The sequence below is a fragment of the Rhinolophus sinicus genome, linkage group LG06 (assembly GCF_036562045.2).
Source record: "Rhinolophus sinicus isolate RSC01 linkage group LG06, ASM3656204v1, whole genome shotgun sequence".
NCBI classification, from domain to species: Eukaryota; Metazoa; Chordata; class Mammalia; order Chiroptera; family Rhinolophidae; genus Rhinolophus; species Rhinolophus sinicus.
The window spans coordinates 16,724,075-16,743,325 of NC_133756.1; the positions used below are offsets into that span (position 1 = coordinate 16,724,075).

Sequence of the window (19,251 nt, forward strand, 5' to 3'; positions counted from 1 at the left end):
CAATTTTAAGTGTACAATAAGTTTTGACAAATGAATAGTCACGTAACCACTACCATAATCATGATATAGAACATTTCCATCACCCAAAAAAGTTTCCTTATGCCCCACTTCCCTCTCCCCTAGCAACCACTGATCTACTTTCTGTCACTATAGCTTTGGGCTTTCTAAAATTTCATACATGGAACTGTTTTGTATGTACTCTTTTGGGTCTGGCTTCTTTTATTTAGCACAATGCTTTTGCTTTTGAGATTCATCCATGTCCCTTAACTATCAGTAATTTGTTCTTTTTTATTGTGTTGTATGGATGTACAACAATTTGTTTATCTATTCACCCATTTGATAGGCATTTGCGTTGTTTCCAGTTTAGGTCTATTCTGAATAAAACTGCTCTGAACATTTAAGTACACGTCTTTATATGAATATATGTTTTCATTTCTCTAAAGTGATAGGAATAGGGTTGCTGCATCTTATGATTAAGTATACAATTAACCTTATAAACAACTGTTTTCCAAAGTGTCTTATCATTTTGCATTCCCAACAACAATGTAAGAGAGTTCTAGTTGCTCTACATCATTGCTGCCACTTGGTATTGTAAGTCTTTTATTTGTAGCCATTCTACTTATTGGGTTTTAATTTACATTTCCCTAAGGACTAAAAGTATAGAAACAACTGTTCTTAATGTGTTAATGTAAGAAAACTACTAAGGAGAAGGGTACTTCATCTTTTGATTCAATAATCTGTTTTTAAAGGTAACAACTTTATACTACCCTATGTAACACATTCATCACTCCATTATAATGAGAAACAAGCAAATGACCAAAAAACATGTTATCATACATAAAACCTTCCAAAAACAGGTTTCAGAGAATCTCTTAAGAGTCAAGTACCCACTCAGTTTCTAGCCTCCCATCAACATAAAATGACAACATAATGTAGTCCTTAGAGGTTTAGATTTAAGTCTCCAACCTGGGTTTGTATTCTATGGTAGGAAAACACCAAGTATTTTGGATATCAAATACCAAAACAAGTAAACAATTACTACTGAGCCTTGCACTAAACAAGTGACTAAATGTTCAATGAAGGAATCAAGAACTCATTAATAATAAGCTTCAAGGGTTTGGTTTTTTTTAAAATCTATGTAATGTTTTAAAAAGCAGAAACATCCAGAAATTACAAAATGCCAGTATATCTCCTAGGCTCAAGTTATATATAAATCAATGATGTAAATCAATAAAATAATATGTGCATACTACATAAATATAAAAATGTTATGTAACAATTTACTCATTCATTCAATAAACATTTACTGAGCACCAACTTAGGGTATTTCACATTATACATCCTAAGGGGAGAACAATTTTTCTAAATACTGAGAACCATAAATTAATCAGTTGGCTATATACAAGTATGATCATGAAAAGTATCAAAGAATTTTAGTATATGATAATATAATGATAATGTTAATATTATAATGAGTGTGATTTCTTTGACATACCAGCACGATGATAGGTGAAAAGTAGCCAAGAGCCATGCTGTCTATATCAGGAAAAAAATAACCTATAAATAAACCACAAGGTAGAAAATTCACATGAAAGTAATCTGGAATGGATGTATAATAGTCTATTTATTATATCAAACTCTAATTCTAAAACATGTAATTTAGGATTTGAAAACAGAGTAAGACATGGTTCATATGCTTTCAGGGTTACCTATTTCTAAAGATGATTTATAAATGGTATGCATGAAAAAAAAATCCCACAGTAATCTGTTCATCCATGCATGTATACCCTGAGTGGTGAGTTGCATAGTCATCATTTTTAATAAAGAATAATGACAGGTTTAACATTTAAATAACTACTTATCTGTCAAAAAAATTCAATGTACTAAATGTAAATGGAAATGTATTTTAAAATACTAATAATTAATCATGCAAATTGAATCAATTAAGTTAAAATAATGCTTACCTAATTAAATGAATATGGTGGTTTCCAAATTTAAGCCACATCCAATTTAAAAAGTTTAAAATTCACATGAAACTCTGCTATGTAACAAGAAACAAGTATGAAAAACTGTTATGAGTTTTGTCCCCCCAAAAATGGTATGTTGAAGTCCTAATCCCCAGTACCTCAGACCGTGACCTTATCTGGAAATAGGGTCGTTGCACATGTAGTTAGTTAAAATGAGGTCATACTGGAGTAGGGTGGGCCCCTACTCCAATATGACTGCTGTCCTTATAAAATGACCATGTGAAGACGGAGACACACAGGAAGAATGCCATATGACAAGGAAGGCAAATATTGGAGTTATGCAGTTGTATGCCAAGGAATGCCAAAGACTGCAGCAAACCACCAGATGCCAGGAAGAAGCAAGAAAGGATTCCCTATAGGTTTCAGAGGGAACACTGTCCTGCAGATACCTTGATTTCAAATTTTCAGCCTCCAGAACTGAGAGACAATAAACTTCTGTTGTTTAAAGCTACTCAGTTTGTGGCACTTGGTTATAGCAACCATAGAAAACTAATACAGCATTTTCAGTATCTCTTTTGTACATTACTTTACCAACATATTAATGTCTTGATTTTTAAAAATTATTTCCTAAAATATAGTACAGTAAATTTGACTTTTGGGGGTATATTGCTATACATTGTAACACATGTATTCAAATTCATATAACCATCACTCTAATAGGATACTGACAGTTAATGTCTTGATTTTTAATAGCCATTGTTGAAACAAGAAAAATGAAATTGTTTCACATAGGCATAAATTTTCATTCCTTTCACTTCAAAATTTAGACTTCATACTCACACATCCCTTTCACCTCCAAGTATAGACTTTGCAATATATCTTTAAATTCCTGAAGTAGAGATAACCTCTAAAATAAAATCCACTATCTTTAGTTTATTCATTATCTTTAAAATCTAAAGCTCTATCCTGAGAAAGTCACCTTCAATAAGTATTCATCTAAAGCTTTCATTTGAAGAAATCGCTAAATCATCATTCTTCCCATAAAACAGTTAGTCAACATAGAAGATACACATTTTGTAACACTCACACTGCTTAATGCTATCACTTTATTACATGCACAAGATTAGTTTTCCCCATAACTTCCAATACCACACTCATACTGAAAATTCAGGTTTATCTTTTTTTTTCTTTTTTAGTTTTATAACACTGAGATGTCCGTTTTTAAGAGTCACCATTCAACATTTGTTGAATATTAAGATTGTATGTGATGTGTTGGCAGGGACGGGGAGGGAGAGAACTCATTGCTTTAAGAAAAAAGAAAAGCACTGTGATTTTAAAACTTGGTAAGTTTCTACTCTAAGAAATGCTACCACTTATCCCTTAAAGGTATCCTTGCCTCTGTGCTTGAATATCTTACATATAAATTAAGTAATTTTTCCCCACATGAAGTTTTATTATGATTTTGCATCTATTCTAACTTATATACAGTGCTATAAAGCCTTTTAGCTAAGGATATCTTCTGTTCCCCCAAATAATACAGTTCAAAATAAATTACATATAAAAATCAACAGCTGTAATACTTGTTACTGCTGCATCTCACAAGTTGTACCACAGAAAAATTTCAGACATTTATTGATAATATACAATGCCCATAATGATAAACTTACTACTTGATGTTTAAGCTATGGATAACTTCCTGAAATGGACCTTTTTATTATTATTGACTTTGTAATTACACTTGTTCCACATAAGGTAGTACTTAGCATAGTGACTCTAGTCTTGAAGACTCTCCAAGGACAAATTATGTGCTTATTAGAAAATGTGTAGACTGAAAATATAGGGTTTTGTTGAAATCAACTGTCAGAATCTATAAACATTTCTGGATAAATATTATATAATTAGGATGTACCAGCACAGAAGGCCCTGCATGCCTTTACCCAATTTTTAAAAATCTAAATATCCAAATATATATAATATTTATTCATTTAAGAGAGAAAAACTGTTAATGCTTCTTTTCCCTCAATCAATTCAGATTTCCCTGAGAAGGTGCAAACTTTTAAGTTTTATCAAACAAAGAAATTGATTTAAAATATGATGGATAGCAAAAAAGGGTCCACATCTCAAAATGATTATAGTTGTCCCATTCTTATACCATCTGCAGACGCCTGAATAAGTATTTTACCAAGATTTATACTACTGCTATTTCCACTGGCTTCTTAAACAGGTTAAAAATTCAGATGCTTAAAACATCTCACTCTATTACCTTCATAATACTGACAGCCCAGACTTCACATAGCTTCAAACTTACAGATGTCCACAAAAAGACTAAATTACAATTTTCCCCTTTTAAAAGGAACAATATTTCTAATTCAGTACTGTTATGTAAAAGAAATGTAACCTTTGAACTTAACAACCTGTAGTTCTCCCATTTGTTCACATCAAGCTGGGAAAGTTTTAGTTGATTCAAAATCTAATGTTTTCTACAGAGTACTTTTCAGCCAGTCCATGATTTCCCATTACCAGATTCCACATGGAAAGTAATCAGAAGTTACTGAATTTAATATATCTACTTTTTCTACAAGTTTTTTGTTGGTGTTATCTAATTTATTTTCCTTCAAAATCTTTATTTTGTGTTATGCAGTTTTTATTTTTTAAATGTATTTATTTATTTTAAAGTCTTTTTGTTTTCCTCATTTAAAACCCCTTATGAATCTTTTCTTTAAAATCATCAGGTTTCACTAACTTCCCAATTCTGAGGTTATAACTATAGCTTAGAAACAGGAAGGAAATATGTAGAATTTTTAATTAGCATCTCTTAGTAATTAAATTGAGTCTGAAGTGATGAATATAAACTGAAGAACTTGATTACTATCTTGCTATATTCAAATTACTTTCCCACTCATCTTTTGGCAATACTTTTATAAAACCTATCTTCTAGATTAAGTCACATACTCACATTTTAAGTTTAAATGATGAGGGATGAGTCTCTAATTTTACATATTATAAGGTGGTTCATGCCAAGATACAGAACTAATAATGATATGAAATAGAATATATTTCTCTTCACACTCATTAGCATAAATTAAGGTTAGAAAAATTAAGATTACACAGCTCATGGTTCCCAAATAGCATGATATATCTAAAAGTGATTAATTCATTCTCCTACTTTCATCTATGAAATCCAAAGTGAGAAACTGGTGTGTCTTTTCTCCAGTCCCTGAAAGTATCATACAAGAAAGAGCTCATCACCCCCAATAAGCACGTCGACTATCATATTATGAAAGAAAAATATCTAATTTAAACATGACCTGGATCCCCACAAAATCTGACTTCATTTGGAACTTGATGTTATAATCACTTTTAAAATATATACTTCTATAAAACTCTTCCTGTCCCTCATTTTCCCTCTCAAGTTTGCAGTCTTGCAAATCCATCTTACTATAAAATAACAACTTAAATTGACACTTTTTAAACTATTTTAAATAAGAAGCTTAAGTTAACTGAGCTAAACTCATACAAAGAATAAAGTTTACAGACTAATAAATGCCTATATTTATTTTCATGTTTTCAGTATTTCAGTGTTAAAACTGTAGATCTTAATTAATAATTCAATTTATTCTTTGAAATATACACACAAAGGATTAGCTTTTTTCAAATAAACAAAACTTTCTCAATTCACTGTCACTGTGATAAATTTACATTTCATATTTGCAAATTGCGGTACACTGTTGTGTTAAACAGAAACACAGGATTCAGTGATTCTCAATAAACAGATTACTTTATGTGAAAAACCCCAATGTACTACTCTTCAGAAGAAAAAAATTTCAAATAGGTTAGTTTTACCTGGGGATAAGAGAGCTAGATGTTTGGAGTGCGGGTGTATGTGTGTTCCTATGCTTGTTTAATTCTAAAAACCTCTCTCCAACTCCTTTCAAAAATCAGTATTTTTTCAATAAATATGAGCATATACTGTACAATAAAATGCATAAAGATAATGTGCACTTCCAGAATGCTATAATAATTCAAAAAGAAAAAAAAAGAGTCTTTAATTTTCCACGTAGCAAGTGAATGTTAAACTGTTATTTTTTTCCTTCTCTCTAACCATTCCACAAATCAGGACTGCTGTATTTGCATATTTAATAAGATTAACAAACTGACTAAAAGCTCCAAGGAGTAAAAGCAAAAAAAATCGTTTTTCATTTTCCAATAAATACGAAACAAAAGCAAATACAAAGACTTGTTAAATGAGAAGCATTTGAAAAACCCAACATGACCAGCTTTTGATTTACCCTGTGTGACAAGGAAGACAGACCCCACCCCCACTCCAGATTGTGTGTGGTGTTTTTTTTTCTTTGGGTGGGGGTGTGGAGAAGAGAAGCTGTCACATTTCCATCTCCGGTTATTGTTAAGTCCGCAGCCTAGATTCCCAAGTATCACTGGTCCAGGGGGAAAAACACTAAAGCAGAAAATTTAAATTGCCTGAAATGTACTGTATTTTGTTGATTTTCTCCAATTTTAAACTTAATTATATCCAGCTTCAATTTGCTAAGACTATAGATTGTCATTGACAGCCTGTCCCTCAATCATTCCCTGTAAGACTGCTTGCTCCAGATTCACTAACAAATCTCTCTTCTCTAAATTTAAATTAGAAAACGCATTCCCGAAATTATGACATCCAAAAAGGCATTCCTCCCCATCCTTTTTGCTTTTGATGTGGTGTATAGAATTGAAGAGTAAAAAATAGACCTATTCTCTCTTCAAACAAAAAGAAATGGGGGTAGAGGGCCACTGGGGTAAAGAGCAGCAGTAGACCTGAATGAAATGTTGAGAAAAGTTTTTAAGTGACTAGTTTGTCCTTCGGCAGGGGAACGGGAGTTGGGCAGAAAGCCGGGGTCTCGGCCCAGGGCTCGTGCAGAGAGAAGGCACCTGCGGAAGAGGCCGAAGACCAGACAGGGACCGGGCGAGCACCTACCGACTTGCAGCACGTTCTCCACGGAGCCGCTGTCCAGCAGACGGATGCCCCGGCGGAACGGCAGCCCCTCGCCGGCGGCTCCGGCCGCTGCGCCCTGCCCGGGGGACGCCCCCGCCGCGGCAGCCCCGGGGGCGGAGCCGGCCGGAGCGGCGGCCCCGGGGAGTGGCGGCGGCCCCTCCTCGGCCGGCGAAGCCCCCGCGGCGCTGCCAGCCGCGCCGGCGCTGGGGCCGCCCCGGTACTGGAAGCTGGAGTACATGCAGATCTCCCGCTCATTCCGCGGGAAGGACCAGTAGACGATGCGGCGCTGCACGGGCTCCGGGATCCGCTCGAAGCGCTCCTCCACCCGCTCGTACGCCCACTTTTCCGCCACTGTCTTGGCGGCGCAGTCCAGCAATGACTCGGGCTGCAGGTGAGGGCGGGCCCCGGGGGTCAGGGAGCTGCCGCCGACGCCCCCCACCCCGCCGCTGGCCACCCCGGGCGAACCGCGAGGGTGGTGAGCCCGCGGGCTGGGCCACGAGCACAGGCGCTTGGCCGGAGAGACTGGCGGCGGCGAGAGCAGCTCCTCTCGCTCACCTCCTTCCGCCATTGCTGGGAACTGACTGACTGACTGAGGCGGAGGCAGCGGCGGCCGCGGCGGCACCGGCTGCGGCGGAGAACCCGACCACGGCCACGCGCCCCGCGCAAGCGCCCAGCTGTGGCGCCAGGGGGCGGGGCGAGGAAACTCGCCAGCCAGCCGGCCCGAGTGGGGTGCCTGGGCCGGTCTGGTGCGCGCGCCGCGAAGGCGACGGGGGCGGCCTAAGGTCTACCGTGAGGCGGCGCGCGCTGTCCGGGCCGCCGGGAGCGCGAGAAGAGGCGGGAGCGAGCGCGGGCCAGTGGCGCGCGCTAGGCGCAGACAGCCCAGAACGCGCACCGAGCGCTCGCGCAGGGCCAACGGCCACCTAGGGGCGAGGAGCGCGGTGCACCCTTGCCATCCCGCACACCTCCAACCCACCTGCCGCCCGGCCAGAGAGGGGAGGACTGTGTGGCCAAGTGAAATGGCCGGGCTGCGAGCCATCCTTGGATCCACCTCCGTGAAGTTGTAGGCTCGTAGGGCACAAGGAGAGAGAAAACTCAAAATCAGGCTCCTGCGGTTGATTGACGGGACAGGAGATTGGCACAGCCACGCGGAGGGTCTGCCAGAAAGATGCTAGGAAGACACTAGGAAAAAATCAGAAAGTTCAAGCGATGAAAACTCTTCTCACGCCACAATGATGTAGAATACAGTCGTCGGTCCCCTCCAGGGCCGGGCAAAGTCGCACCAGCCCCTGACTGGACAGTGGGAGGCCAAGATCTCACCTCCACGGTGGTTGTGCCCTCCTAGGATTCTGGAGGTTTTAGCAGCTTGCATCCTAGGAAACAAAACACTTTGTGTGGTTTGGGGTAGAATTCCCTGATGCCATGCCCCTAGTCTAAATTGGGTCTTCCGTGTTTTCCTCACTTGGCTCAGTCTTTACTGTCAACTCCATGAGAGCAAGGATCATGTCTAGTTTATTCACTATAATTTACCCTCCATCCTGCAGGGATTTTTCTTGGAATTACATTGAATTTATAGATTAATTTGGGGGTGACTAATATCTTTATAATTGAGTCTTCATAAATATAGTATACGTCTTTATATGTATGGGTCTTCTTTACCAATCATTTTAAAAGATCTAAATATTTTGTTATTTATTTTGTGACCCTAGTGATTGCTAGATCTTTTCCAAAATACCATTAAACGAGAAACAATCTCACCTCTGGTAACTTACCATCTAGTTAGTGAGATAAGATGAAATATATGAAAAGTTAAATAACAGTAAAATACTAGCATAATACAAAAAAGTGATAGCTTCAGAGGATTGTCAGGTGACTTGAAGAAGCAGTAATTATTTTGGGAATCAGAGGAAAGATCACTTTAAGTAGAAATTGTAAGAGGAAGTTCTATTGAATAGTCTTATTTCATCTAGAGCATGGAGAATGAGTAGGATTCAAATAGGCCAAAGGCTTAGGGAGGCAATTTTAATCATGTTGAACAACTTCAGCAAAAACCCAAAAGCTGAAAAGGACAAAACATTTTCATGTAACTTAAAAATAAATCTGTTTGTTATAAAAGTGGTAAATAAAGATTAGAAAGGTCTTTTAAAGCCAAATTATAAATAATCTTAAATGCCAAGTTAAGGAAGTTGAAATTGAATATACAATATGAACAATGAGGAACTGAAACAGTGAAGGTTATTAGACATCTATATAGCACTGTAACACTGAATATAACCTATTTTTTTCACATCTTTGCCCAAATTAGTCTGTGGTTTGCACTTAGCATATAATAAATCCTCAATACATATTCATGAATGCATGAATGAATGATCTGGCTATGATGTGAAGTATCTATCTGAAGGGGAGAAATGGGAGACACAGAAACCTCTTAGGTAGCTATTCCAATAATGTGGTCATGAATTTTTAGTGGCCTCGATTCAGATGACAGTAGGAAAAGAAAATTTTCCCTGAATAAAGTGCTTCTGCCCTATTGTTCCTAAAAGCTGATACAATGAATATTTATTAACATCTTACCTTAGAGTAGCAGGTTGATATTTGTTTCCTTTTTTTTTTTTTTTTTTTATAGCTCATGGGGATACATTTTGTGTTTTCTGGTATATTTGCCATTTAAAAAAATAAATAAACTATTTGTGATGCATTATAAGTTAAATATAGTGAAGGATACTAGATTGTTTAAGATAGTCTCGGCATTAAGAATAGAAAAAAATCCACATATGGGACTGGAAATTGATAGAGGAAGTTGTGGGAAGATAAGGAAACCAAGGTGTATAATAATAAGGATACTTAAAATTGATACAGTGCTTTACAGTTTTCAGCTAGGAAGTAAAGCATTGCTGAAGAAAATTCACAGAATTGTGCTGACCAAGAATACCAATTTCATTTGGGCCCTAAATGTTGCTTAGTAACTCTTATTCATCCCTAATTGACCAGCACTGTTATCCCCATTTTACCTATGAAGAAGGGTTCAGAAAAGTTGTGTCTTAATCAAGGTCACTAGCAAGTGAGTGACAGAACCAGAATTCACATCCTTTAGGATCTTACTGCCACAATTATCCCCTATTTTTCAGGTATTCTCAATTTCTCTTTCTCCACTGGGTCTTTTCACTCTGCCTTCCAATATGTATAAAATCTCTCATTCTGAGGGGAAAGGAGCCTCCATTTGACTCCTCAGTTACCCCTAACTTCTGTTGTATTTCGCACTCTTTTCACTGTCACACTTTTTTAGTAAATGCAATATACACTTAAAGGTCTCTATCTCCTCACCTTTATCTCCTGAATGCCCTGGAGTCCAGGCATTGAGGAAAACTGGCAGCACCAAGTACCTCTGAAACTGGGGATAAAGGAGAGTGGCTAAAACGAAAAGGACTGGGTAAAAGCTGTTTCAGAAGTGACTACTCCCCTAGATCTCCTCCCAGATTCCATGTGGCTGAATAACTGTCCCTCCCTTGCCACAGCAGAAGTCTGGAGGCTGATTTTCTGGAGAGGATATGAGGACCTGTGGATTGGGGGATGCCAGGCATAGTTAAGGGCTTGGGTACCTGCGAAAATAGGGAGTTCAAATGAACATATGTATACTAAATGCTGAGAATCCCCTAGCCCATCTCCCTCACTGCGCCCAGACAATTGGCAGGCGCTGGGCCTCTACTCCTCAGGCAGGAAGTGCAAGACTCTTCTCTGGGGAATCTGACTGTCCCAAGAGAAAGACCTAAAGACTCTAACATCAGGGGTTTCCCCACCAAGTCATCTGAGAATAATGAGAATAGTCCCAGAGCTATTTAAAATGGTTAGGAAAAGAATGTTGAAGCAGATTTAAGAGCTATTTAAGAGATAAACTAGGCAGACTTGGAACAATAAAGAAAATTTGATGGAAATAAAATAGAAAATGATTCCCAGGCTTCTAATTTGGATTATATAGTAAAAGTTAAAGTCAATAACCAAAATAGAAAATTCAGCAGTAGGAAATTTAAAGGAAAGGATAACAAGTTTACTTTGGAACATTAGCCTTGAGGTACATTTGCGATATCCAGGTGTGAATGGACTGAAACTCAGGAAAATACCTTAGGACATGGGAGAATTTGGTTAGGGTTAGGGTAAGAGTTGGGGTCTTATGGAAGAAATGGGATCACCCAGAGCAAGTATATAGAGTGGGGAGTGGGCACACAGGGAGGAACTAAAATGAAACCAAGTGATCACCAACCATTAAGTGATGGACAAAAAGGGAAAAGCAAGCAGAGGAAAATGGAGTCATACGAGAAACAGAATAGGATCATACAAGCCAAATGAAGGTTAAGAAGGGAAGGCAAAACAAAAAACATTGAAGAAGCGAGACAGTATAAAGACAGAAAAAAAATTGGATTTTACCATTAAGAGATTCAGTTTTAATATTGTGGTGGTCATATACGAGATTTTAGTTTCTTAAGGATTGAGTGGGAGAGGAAGAAGTGAGGACATGTAGACATAAATAACAGTAATACAAGGCACTATGTGTATAGTATTAGAAGATAAACATATATTCTTCAACTCTGCTATTGGTCTGCTGCTCACAGTCTGTTGTCTGCATGGTAGCTGAGTTGCTTCAGACTGTTGGCTTCCTCCAAGCTACCCAGACAACACTGCCCAAGTCCCAACCTCCAGTAGTTGACCCCCACCTCTTGTCCATTCAATAGGAGAGCACATTCTGCTTCCTAGGACCAGCAACTCAGCGGAGCTGACAGGTCCCCAGTATGTAGGATTTTCTTCCATTCAGCTCTCTCCTTTCCAGAACACACAGACATTCCAGAAGGGGTTGGAAAGGACTGTATGAAACTGTGGTCAGCACAGACTTTCCCCACACCTGCAACTACTACTGCCACCACTGTCCAGGACTTGTCATTTAGTCTAGCCCCCTGTGCCAGACTTCTTCACTCAGAAAGTTTTTCTGTTAGAAGTTCTATGAACTCTCCTTCCAATCCTGTCCTGCAGACAGATGTGTGTATGCCAGAACTCAAAAATGAACCAAGTTCAAATTCTTTTCCAGAAGATTTCTGGAGTTAAAGCAAACCACAGAATTTGGCTGGAAATATTTTTCAGTGTCCTCAAATGTCCCATGGCAGATAAGTGGCTGGAGATGAGTGGGTCATAGGGAGAAAAATAACTAACATAAATTGAGTACTTACTAGGCATCAGGCACTGTGCTAAATTTTTTATATGTATTTTACAGTGAGGAAACTGATTTAGAAGTTAAATAACTTACCCAAAGTTACACTTTTGGTAAATGGCTGAAGTGTTATTTGAACCTATGCAGTGTTAATCCTGAGTTCTCGATAGATTAAGGACAAAGAATTAAGCACTGAATAAAAACAACGACAATACAAGTAACTTGTCCCTGCCCCTAATTATCCTTTTTGAATTGGAAGTTCAATTTAATAAAAGGCCTAAAAAGTAAATAAAGGAAAGGTCAAGGAAACATGAGTCAAATACATAAAACAAGGTATCAAAAATAGAAACAAACATCAGTTATGATGAGAGGTTCAAGCAATTTGAAATCTTACATTAAAGGATGAAGACTGAGGAATTCCATTTCAAGCTGCTAATTGGGGCACAAGAATTCAACTTCCTCTCAAAGTCTGGTAAGAAAACAGAAACCACACCAGTATTTAGAACAGGGAAAATTTAATATATAGAATTGTTAACTAGTAAAAGGTTAACTACTGAAAGGGTAAAAGAGGATGCTCACTTAGGCAGCACATATACTAACATTGGAATGGTACAGAAAAGATTAGCATGGCCCTTATGCAAGGATGATAAGCAAATTTGTGAAGTGTTCCATACTTTTATATTTCAGATGACATGCATCTTTTTTTAAAAACTTTCATTTATTTTAAATGTGTTTTTCCAGGACCGATCAGCTCCAACTCAAGTAGTTATTTCAATCTAGTTGTGGAGGGTGCAGCTCACACTGGCCCATGTGGGGATCGAACCAGCAACCCTGGTGTTACGAGCATTGTGCTCTAACAACTGAGCTAACCGGCTGCCCCCAAAATGCATCTTTAAGCTTTATCATTGCCAATATGTGCAGAAAGAGAATAAACATATAATTTTATGAATGTAAAAAAATTTAAAAATAATAAAAGGGTAAAAGAGGACTTAAGGGGTACACAAGTCACAGGTACAAAAAGTAATTACTATCTCTAAGGCTGAGGAAGAATGAACAAGGAAAGAACAAAGACTTAAGAAGAGTCCCACTTCTAAGCTAAGACTCAGACCTTCCTGGAGAGGGTGTGGCTGCCACAGGAACATGAAGCCTGCAGGTGGAGAAAGAATTTGCTGAAGGTGGCTGACCAGAGCTGGTTCATAGGATTGGCTCAGTAGATGGCAGAGAAACCTGCCAAACTATGGAAGCAGGCTGGATCTGATCTGCAGGAGTGTCCTGCTGGGAGATGGAAGAACTTGCTCTAGGGTACAGGTTGGTTGTAGCTGGCCAGTAGGAGCAGCTGGGGTGGAAAAGAAATATGCTGAGGGATATAGGTCACAGCTGGTCCACGAGAACTGCTTACGTGAGCACTACCAGGCCTCCTTCATGTTGTCTAAAAACAACTCACTGGAACTAGGAAATGAAGTATCTTTCTCTGACAGCCTTGCAATGTTGTTCCAGAACTCTCTACTGATAAAGGTTAATATTAAGCCAAATGACAAAGTAAAAATATTTACAGGGTCCGATATCAAAAACAGGACAAAGAAGAGTACATTTAGATCTGAGAAGTAAGAAATTAATAATTGGCATAGGCTCATCCCTCTGGCTCCCATATGCACACTTACACACACAAACTTCCATACAACAATAAAACAACTCTATGTTTCCACCTAACAAGATATAGTTATTCTTCGTAAAAGTGAAATTCTCACCGTAGCCTCCAAAATAGGAGACACATTAGTCTAAACAGTCTTTACATCCATCATTGGCTATATTAATTATTCCTCAAATTCACTCACAGTCTCACTGAATATTCTGCTCTCTAAAGACACAATTGTAAGGAAACAAGGAAAGGAAAGAACAAAGCAATTTGTATAAAAAAATAAAGAGAAGCAGAGAGGAGAATATATTAGTTAAGTATACAAATAAATATATACACAGTAAATGAAGAGGAAATAGGCAAAGCTATTACAGTCCTTATTTTTGGTAACTGGTCATGAGGCTATAGTTGATATCTATGACTTCTTCCACTAACCACACTAATCATTCTGGTCTTTTATGTAGCAGGGTGATCTGAATCTTCATTATGCAGGATCCTCAATAGTCCTGCCCTTTTCTGATTGCTGTAGTTTTTCAAAACCTTTACTTTGGTTGTGGAAGTATTAACAGGAGCCCAGGGAATCCCCTGGTTCCAGAATCATTCTTTTTGTTCCATTGTGTAGCAACAACTTGATGTGCCCATGGTAATCAGTGAGTAATCATCCAGTAGAGTAATTCTTTTATCTGCCTGCTGGTTCAGTGACATAAGAAGCCCAAATAGCCAAATGGAGTTTCATCTTCTAATTCAATGGAGCCATTATTATATTCCTCATTAGAAACAAAGATCTCCAGACCAGCACAGCTCAAAGTAGCTGACAGAAGCAAAAATCCTGTGAGTGGGTTATTAGGTATTCATTGTGAGAGGATCCACTCCCACTTCCACCCCTTGATTTCCAGATTCTGGTTATGGAGAAGACAGCATCACAGAATGGTCTCTGATTCAAAGTAAATACTGTACGTTGTACGACAGAATCCCAGCCTTTCCTGGTGTTGTCTCCTAACCTGATAATTCAGTCATTCTCCAAGATCCACCCAACTTCTACAATAGCCAAACAGGTATGTTAAACGCAGATGTGATTGGTATCAGCACCCCACCATGTTTCAGGTCTTTGACGGTGGCACGAATATCTGCAATTCCTACAGGGATGCAGTATTCCTTCTGGTTTGCTATTTTGGTAGAAAGAATTAGCCTTTCTACCACAATGGCTCTCATGGACATGTTTATTCCAATTACACATTTACAAACTGGGGAAATAAGCATAGGATATGTCTGTGGACCAACTGGTCCCTCCTTAACTTAGGCTAACACTCCTTCTATATCATCTACCAACAATAGCCCCTACTGTGAGACACAGTGTCATTTTGGATCCCCAGTAATTAGCATCAATTCAAAGGCAGTGTCTATTAATACCTAAAAGGTCTGGATGCTCCTTTTTTTCCCAGTGCACAGCCACTTTAGCAAATGGGCGAAGGTCTCTTTGAACAAGGCCTGGAGAAAGATTTATGATGTGCTCACACAGCCATACTGCAGGATCATTCCTCAAGAGAAAGAAGCCTACCATTCAATCAAGGAAGTCTACGATTGTGAACTGGCTTAAGTCTGGAAACTGGGCAAGAGACATGACTCTTTATTGTGGTAACTCAAGTCAGGTTTTTGGCCACCAGACACAGACCACGCTGTTCACTTATTTTACTCCAAGGAAATCATGATCAATTAGCCACAACCAAAGGTCCCTATAGGCCAAAGCATTCTTCTTACTGATAACATCCCTGCTGCCTTTTACAGTAAACACACCCACTTTGTCTTTTATAGTTAAGTGCTGCCACTTGAACTCTGCTACTTGGGATCCTGTCATTTCTAGTGAAATCAGGGAGTTCATCTCAATGGCAACATCTTGCATTGTCATACCTTTTCCACAAAGGAAAGCAGCCACAGACCTCTCTAATGTATTTATCAATGTCTTAGTATTTCTTTCTCACTAATGTATTTCTCAGTGCCTTAGTGACAGGAGTGAGGAGTTATAGTGAGGGGATGAGTGTGCACATGATAAATCCACTCCAACCTTCCTAGCTCCTTAAGTCTTTGGGTTCCCTTCTTTACTTCATGCCAGTGAAGCTCTGGTATCTTATACTCATTAAACACAGGCCACCAATGAGTCAAAATTTTAGTCAACCAACCCATTAAGCTGTTAGAGACACCTCCATTTGCACAAATTAACACATTAAGTCTGGAATCTTTAGCAAGCAACTCCACATCAATGAGCTCTTCCTGATCTAGTTATATTTTGCCTTAGAATCTACTCCTACACATTTCTGCTGACACTATATATTAGCTAAACCTTGTAATAATTCATTTAATGTATTAGCTACTCCTTTCTGGGTCATATTGTATACCAGACTCCCTAGAGCAGACTGAGATTTGACACTACTTATGGTTTTAGTAGCAATATGATTGTGGTAGTTCTTATAGAGGATGAACATCCCCTTGCAATGCAGCTGTCCCTAGCCAGGTTATTGCCAGGTTTTCAAGCAAAACCCAGCTAGTTTCCCCAGAGTCCTGCCTTTGGAGATTATGGATATGTTTATAGCATAAATTGTGATGATGGTTTCATGAATGCATACTTAACTCCAAACTCATCAGGTTACATACATTAACTGTTAGGTTGGCGCAAAAATAATTGCGATTTTTGCAATTATGTTTCACCTTTTAAACTGCAGTTACTTTTGCACCAACCTAATATAATATGTACAGCTTTTTGTATGTCAATCACTTTTTAAACTCAATTAAGTGGCTTAAAAAAAAGAAAGAAATTTAAAATGAAAAAAAGAGAAAAAGTCATAGCCTTGGGCTTTGCCCACCCCTCTATCAGAGGAAGAAGCGAACAGTAGTAGTAGGTTTACCACACTACTCAGGAAGTTCTCCCCTCTGCTCCTTCCTTCCAGGCTGCTGCCACCACCAGGAGCAGGTAGGCAGCAAAGCAATCTCTCATTGTCACTAATACATGTTACCCACTCTTGCCAGCTGTCCCCATGAGTGTTAGGTCACACATTCCCAAGTCATTATAACTTTCTAAAATGCTGAAAACTTATGGGGACATGGGGTTTTGGGGGGAAGAGGGAACATAATAGGTTTTAATTTGTCTCAGTTGCCCCATTTAGGAAGAGCACTCTGATTTTGAACTATGGCTAAAATTTTGGGGAAAAGAGTTTAAAGAAAAGACAACTATTAAGATGCACTGGCGGCCCCCACACTCACATGGCCCTCAGTGGGGCAGTTGGTACTGGCAGTGATTCCCACGTGGTGCAGTGACTCAGAGTAGCCGGCTTTGGTCCACACTGACTTCCTTGGCCTATGGGTCCGCTGCCTGTGGAAAGACAGAGCCGCAAGTACAGCGCCGGGAGCTAAAGAGAGCCAGAGGACTTGTGTTCAGCAGGGAAACTGGCAGCACATTTTGTAAAATCCTCTCATTGTTAACAGAATTACCCACAAGGCTGCCTGTAGACCAGCTGATGTGGTGCTGAAATTTGGACATGGAGGTGACAATATGATTATTAAATGGCTCTGAAAGGCAAAAAAGGGAATTGCCTGTGAACTTGAACCAAGGCTAGTAGCTGAACTTCATGAAAGTTCAGGGCACACCTCTGGCCAGCAACCTTCAAGTAATGGTAGGTGATGTGTTGCAAACAGATTTGCCATTCTTTGATGCTTGTATAGCAAATTTGCCCTATCAGACCTCCTTTTGTCTTCAAACTGTACCTGCACCAACTGTTTTTCAGAGGTGCTGTACCTATGTTTCAAAGAGAATTTGCTATCCGACTGGTTGCAAAATCTGGAGATAGGTTATACTGCAGAGTCAATTCACACACAACTGTTAGCAAGCATGGACAATCTAATAAAAATAGCAAAGAAGAAAAAACTGGATCATAATGGCGGCGTGAGGTGAGCCTCTGTAAATCTCCCCTGGAATTTACAACTAATCGAACAACTATTAACTCCACAAAGGACTCCCTGCACAGCAGACAGGCAAGACGTAGAGGCCCACTACTGAATTCACCTAAAGGTGGGCGAATCGCACCAGCGGGGGAGGAGGGAAGGGAGAAGTGTGGAGACGGAGCCACGTGGGAGCTGGACGCAGACCTAGCTCAGTGCTCTGAGCTCGCTGCATCCCGGAACTACCGCAGCTGCAGGAGAGGGAGGAACTTGGACTGCTAGGGCTCCATTTATGGCCCACAGGGCTAAGAGGAAGCATATAACACAGCTGAACCCAACATTCACAGCAGAGACCTCAGAGAAAAGAATGAGGGAAGAGGCTGAAAACGGTAGTTTAAGCCCTCACTGCCGAGCTGAGAATGGAAGCCTTAGGCACGGAGATTAGCCGCCACCTCCCTACCCTCCCAGAGCTCTCCCAGCCCCCACCTGCCCGGTGCTAGAAGCAGAACAGTAGCAGTGTCAGATCAAAAGAACAGAATATTTGCTGTTCTGAGAACTGTGGACCGCAGACACAGATTCGCAGCCCAACTAGTTCCAGCAAAGGGGAGGGAGATATGGAAGCCGCCATTGCTCTGGGCCACCTCTCACAACTCACCCTGCCCCTGGCCCCACCTACCTGGGAAGATCCCTGCAGGAGTACACAGAACTGCTGAAACATACTGCTCTGAATCTGGTGCAGGAAATGCTTTGGAACTTCAAAAGCTCTCCTCATACCCACATGGACACTGTGCCCTGTGACCCAGGAGAACTATTAACAAAGGAGAAGCCCGTCTCCCAAGGAATCCCCCCATTGTGTGAGAAGCTGGAATAGTGCAGAGAAAACATAGCACTACCATGTGAGAGACAAAAAAAGGCTGCAGTCGGAGAGAAAATAAAACATTCTACCAACAAGTACTGGAAAACAAAAGAAAGACCTCTTTCTATGAACCTGTTGCAGAAGTCACTCCTGTAGATGTCTAGAAAGAGAAATAATAAATCAGTAATTGCCATGAATAACCAAGGCAACAAGACAGCTCAGAAAGAAAGTGAAAAGTCTCCAGAAAAGGAACTTAAAGATATGGAAACATGTGACTCAAATGACAGAGAATTCAAGATTGCAGTTCTGAAAAAACTCAACGAGATGCAACAAAACACAGAAAGGCAGTTTAATGAACTCAGAAACACAATCAAAGAACAACATGAGCATTTTACAAAAGAAATTGAAATTTTAAAAAAGAACCAAATAGAATTTCTGGAGATTAAGAACTCTATAGAAGAAATTAAGAATGAAATAACCAGCTTAGGTAGTAGAGTTGACCAGATGGAGGAAAGAATCAGTGACATCGAAAATAGAAACCTGGAAATGACACGGATGGAAGAAGAAAGAGACTTGAGACTTAAAAGAAATGAAAGAACACTACAAGAACTTTCTGAATCCATCAGAAAGAGCAATATAAGAATAATGGGCATACCAGAAGGAGAAGAAAGAAAGAAG

The 19,251-nt window shown here is 39.5% G+C and overlaps 1 protein-coding gene, 1 non-coding gene and 1 pseudogene across 5 annotated transcripts in view; 2 read left to right on the forward strand and 1 right to left on the reverse strand.

The window, feature by feature from the left end:
* Positions 1 to 7,667, reverse strand: part of ZSWIM5 (zinc finger SWIM-type containing 5) — a 137,369-nt gene extending 129,702 nt beyond the window's left edge. For 3 of the 4 annotated variants that reach the window (XM_074334625.1, XM_074334626.1, XM_019716552.2), the window contains exon 1: positions 6,940 to 7,667. In XM_074334625.1, coding sequence (XP_074190726.1) covers positions 6,940 to 7,525 — 586 coding nt within the window. In that variant the 5' untranslated portion in view covers positions 7,526 to 7,667. Of the gene's footprint in view, positions 1 to 1,495; positions 1,558 to 1,964; positions 1,983 to 6,939 lie in introns of those variants that run through there. The other variant, XM_074334627.1, reaches the window with a different exon arrangement.
* Positions 7,668 to 12,553: 4,886 nt separating this feature from the next.
* On the forward strand, positions 12,554 to 17,730 carry LOC109437355 (dimethyladenosine transferase; annotated as a pseudogene).
* Positions 12,723 to 12,829, forward strand: LOC141572503 (U6 spliceosomal RNA). The gene has a single exon (XR_012497833.1). It is a non-coding gene; the product is annotated as a U6 spliceosomal RNA (small nuclear RNA).
* Positions 17,731 to 19,251: the final 1,521 nt, after the last annotated feature.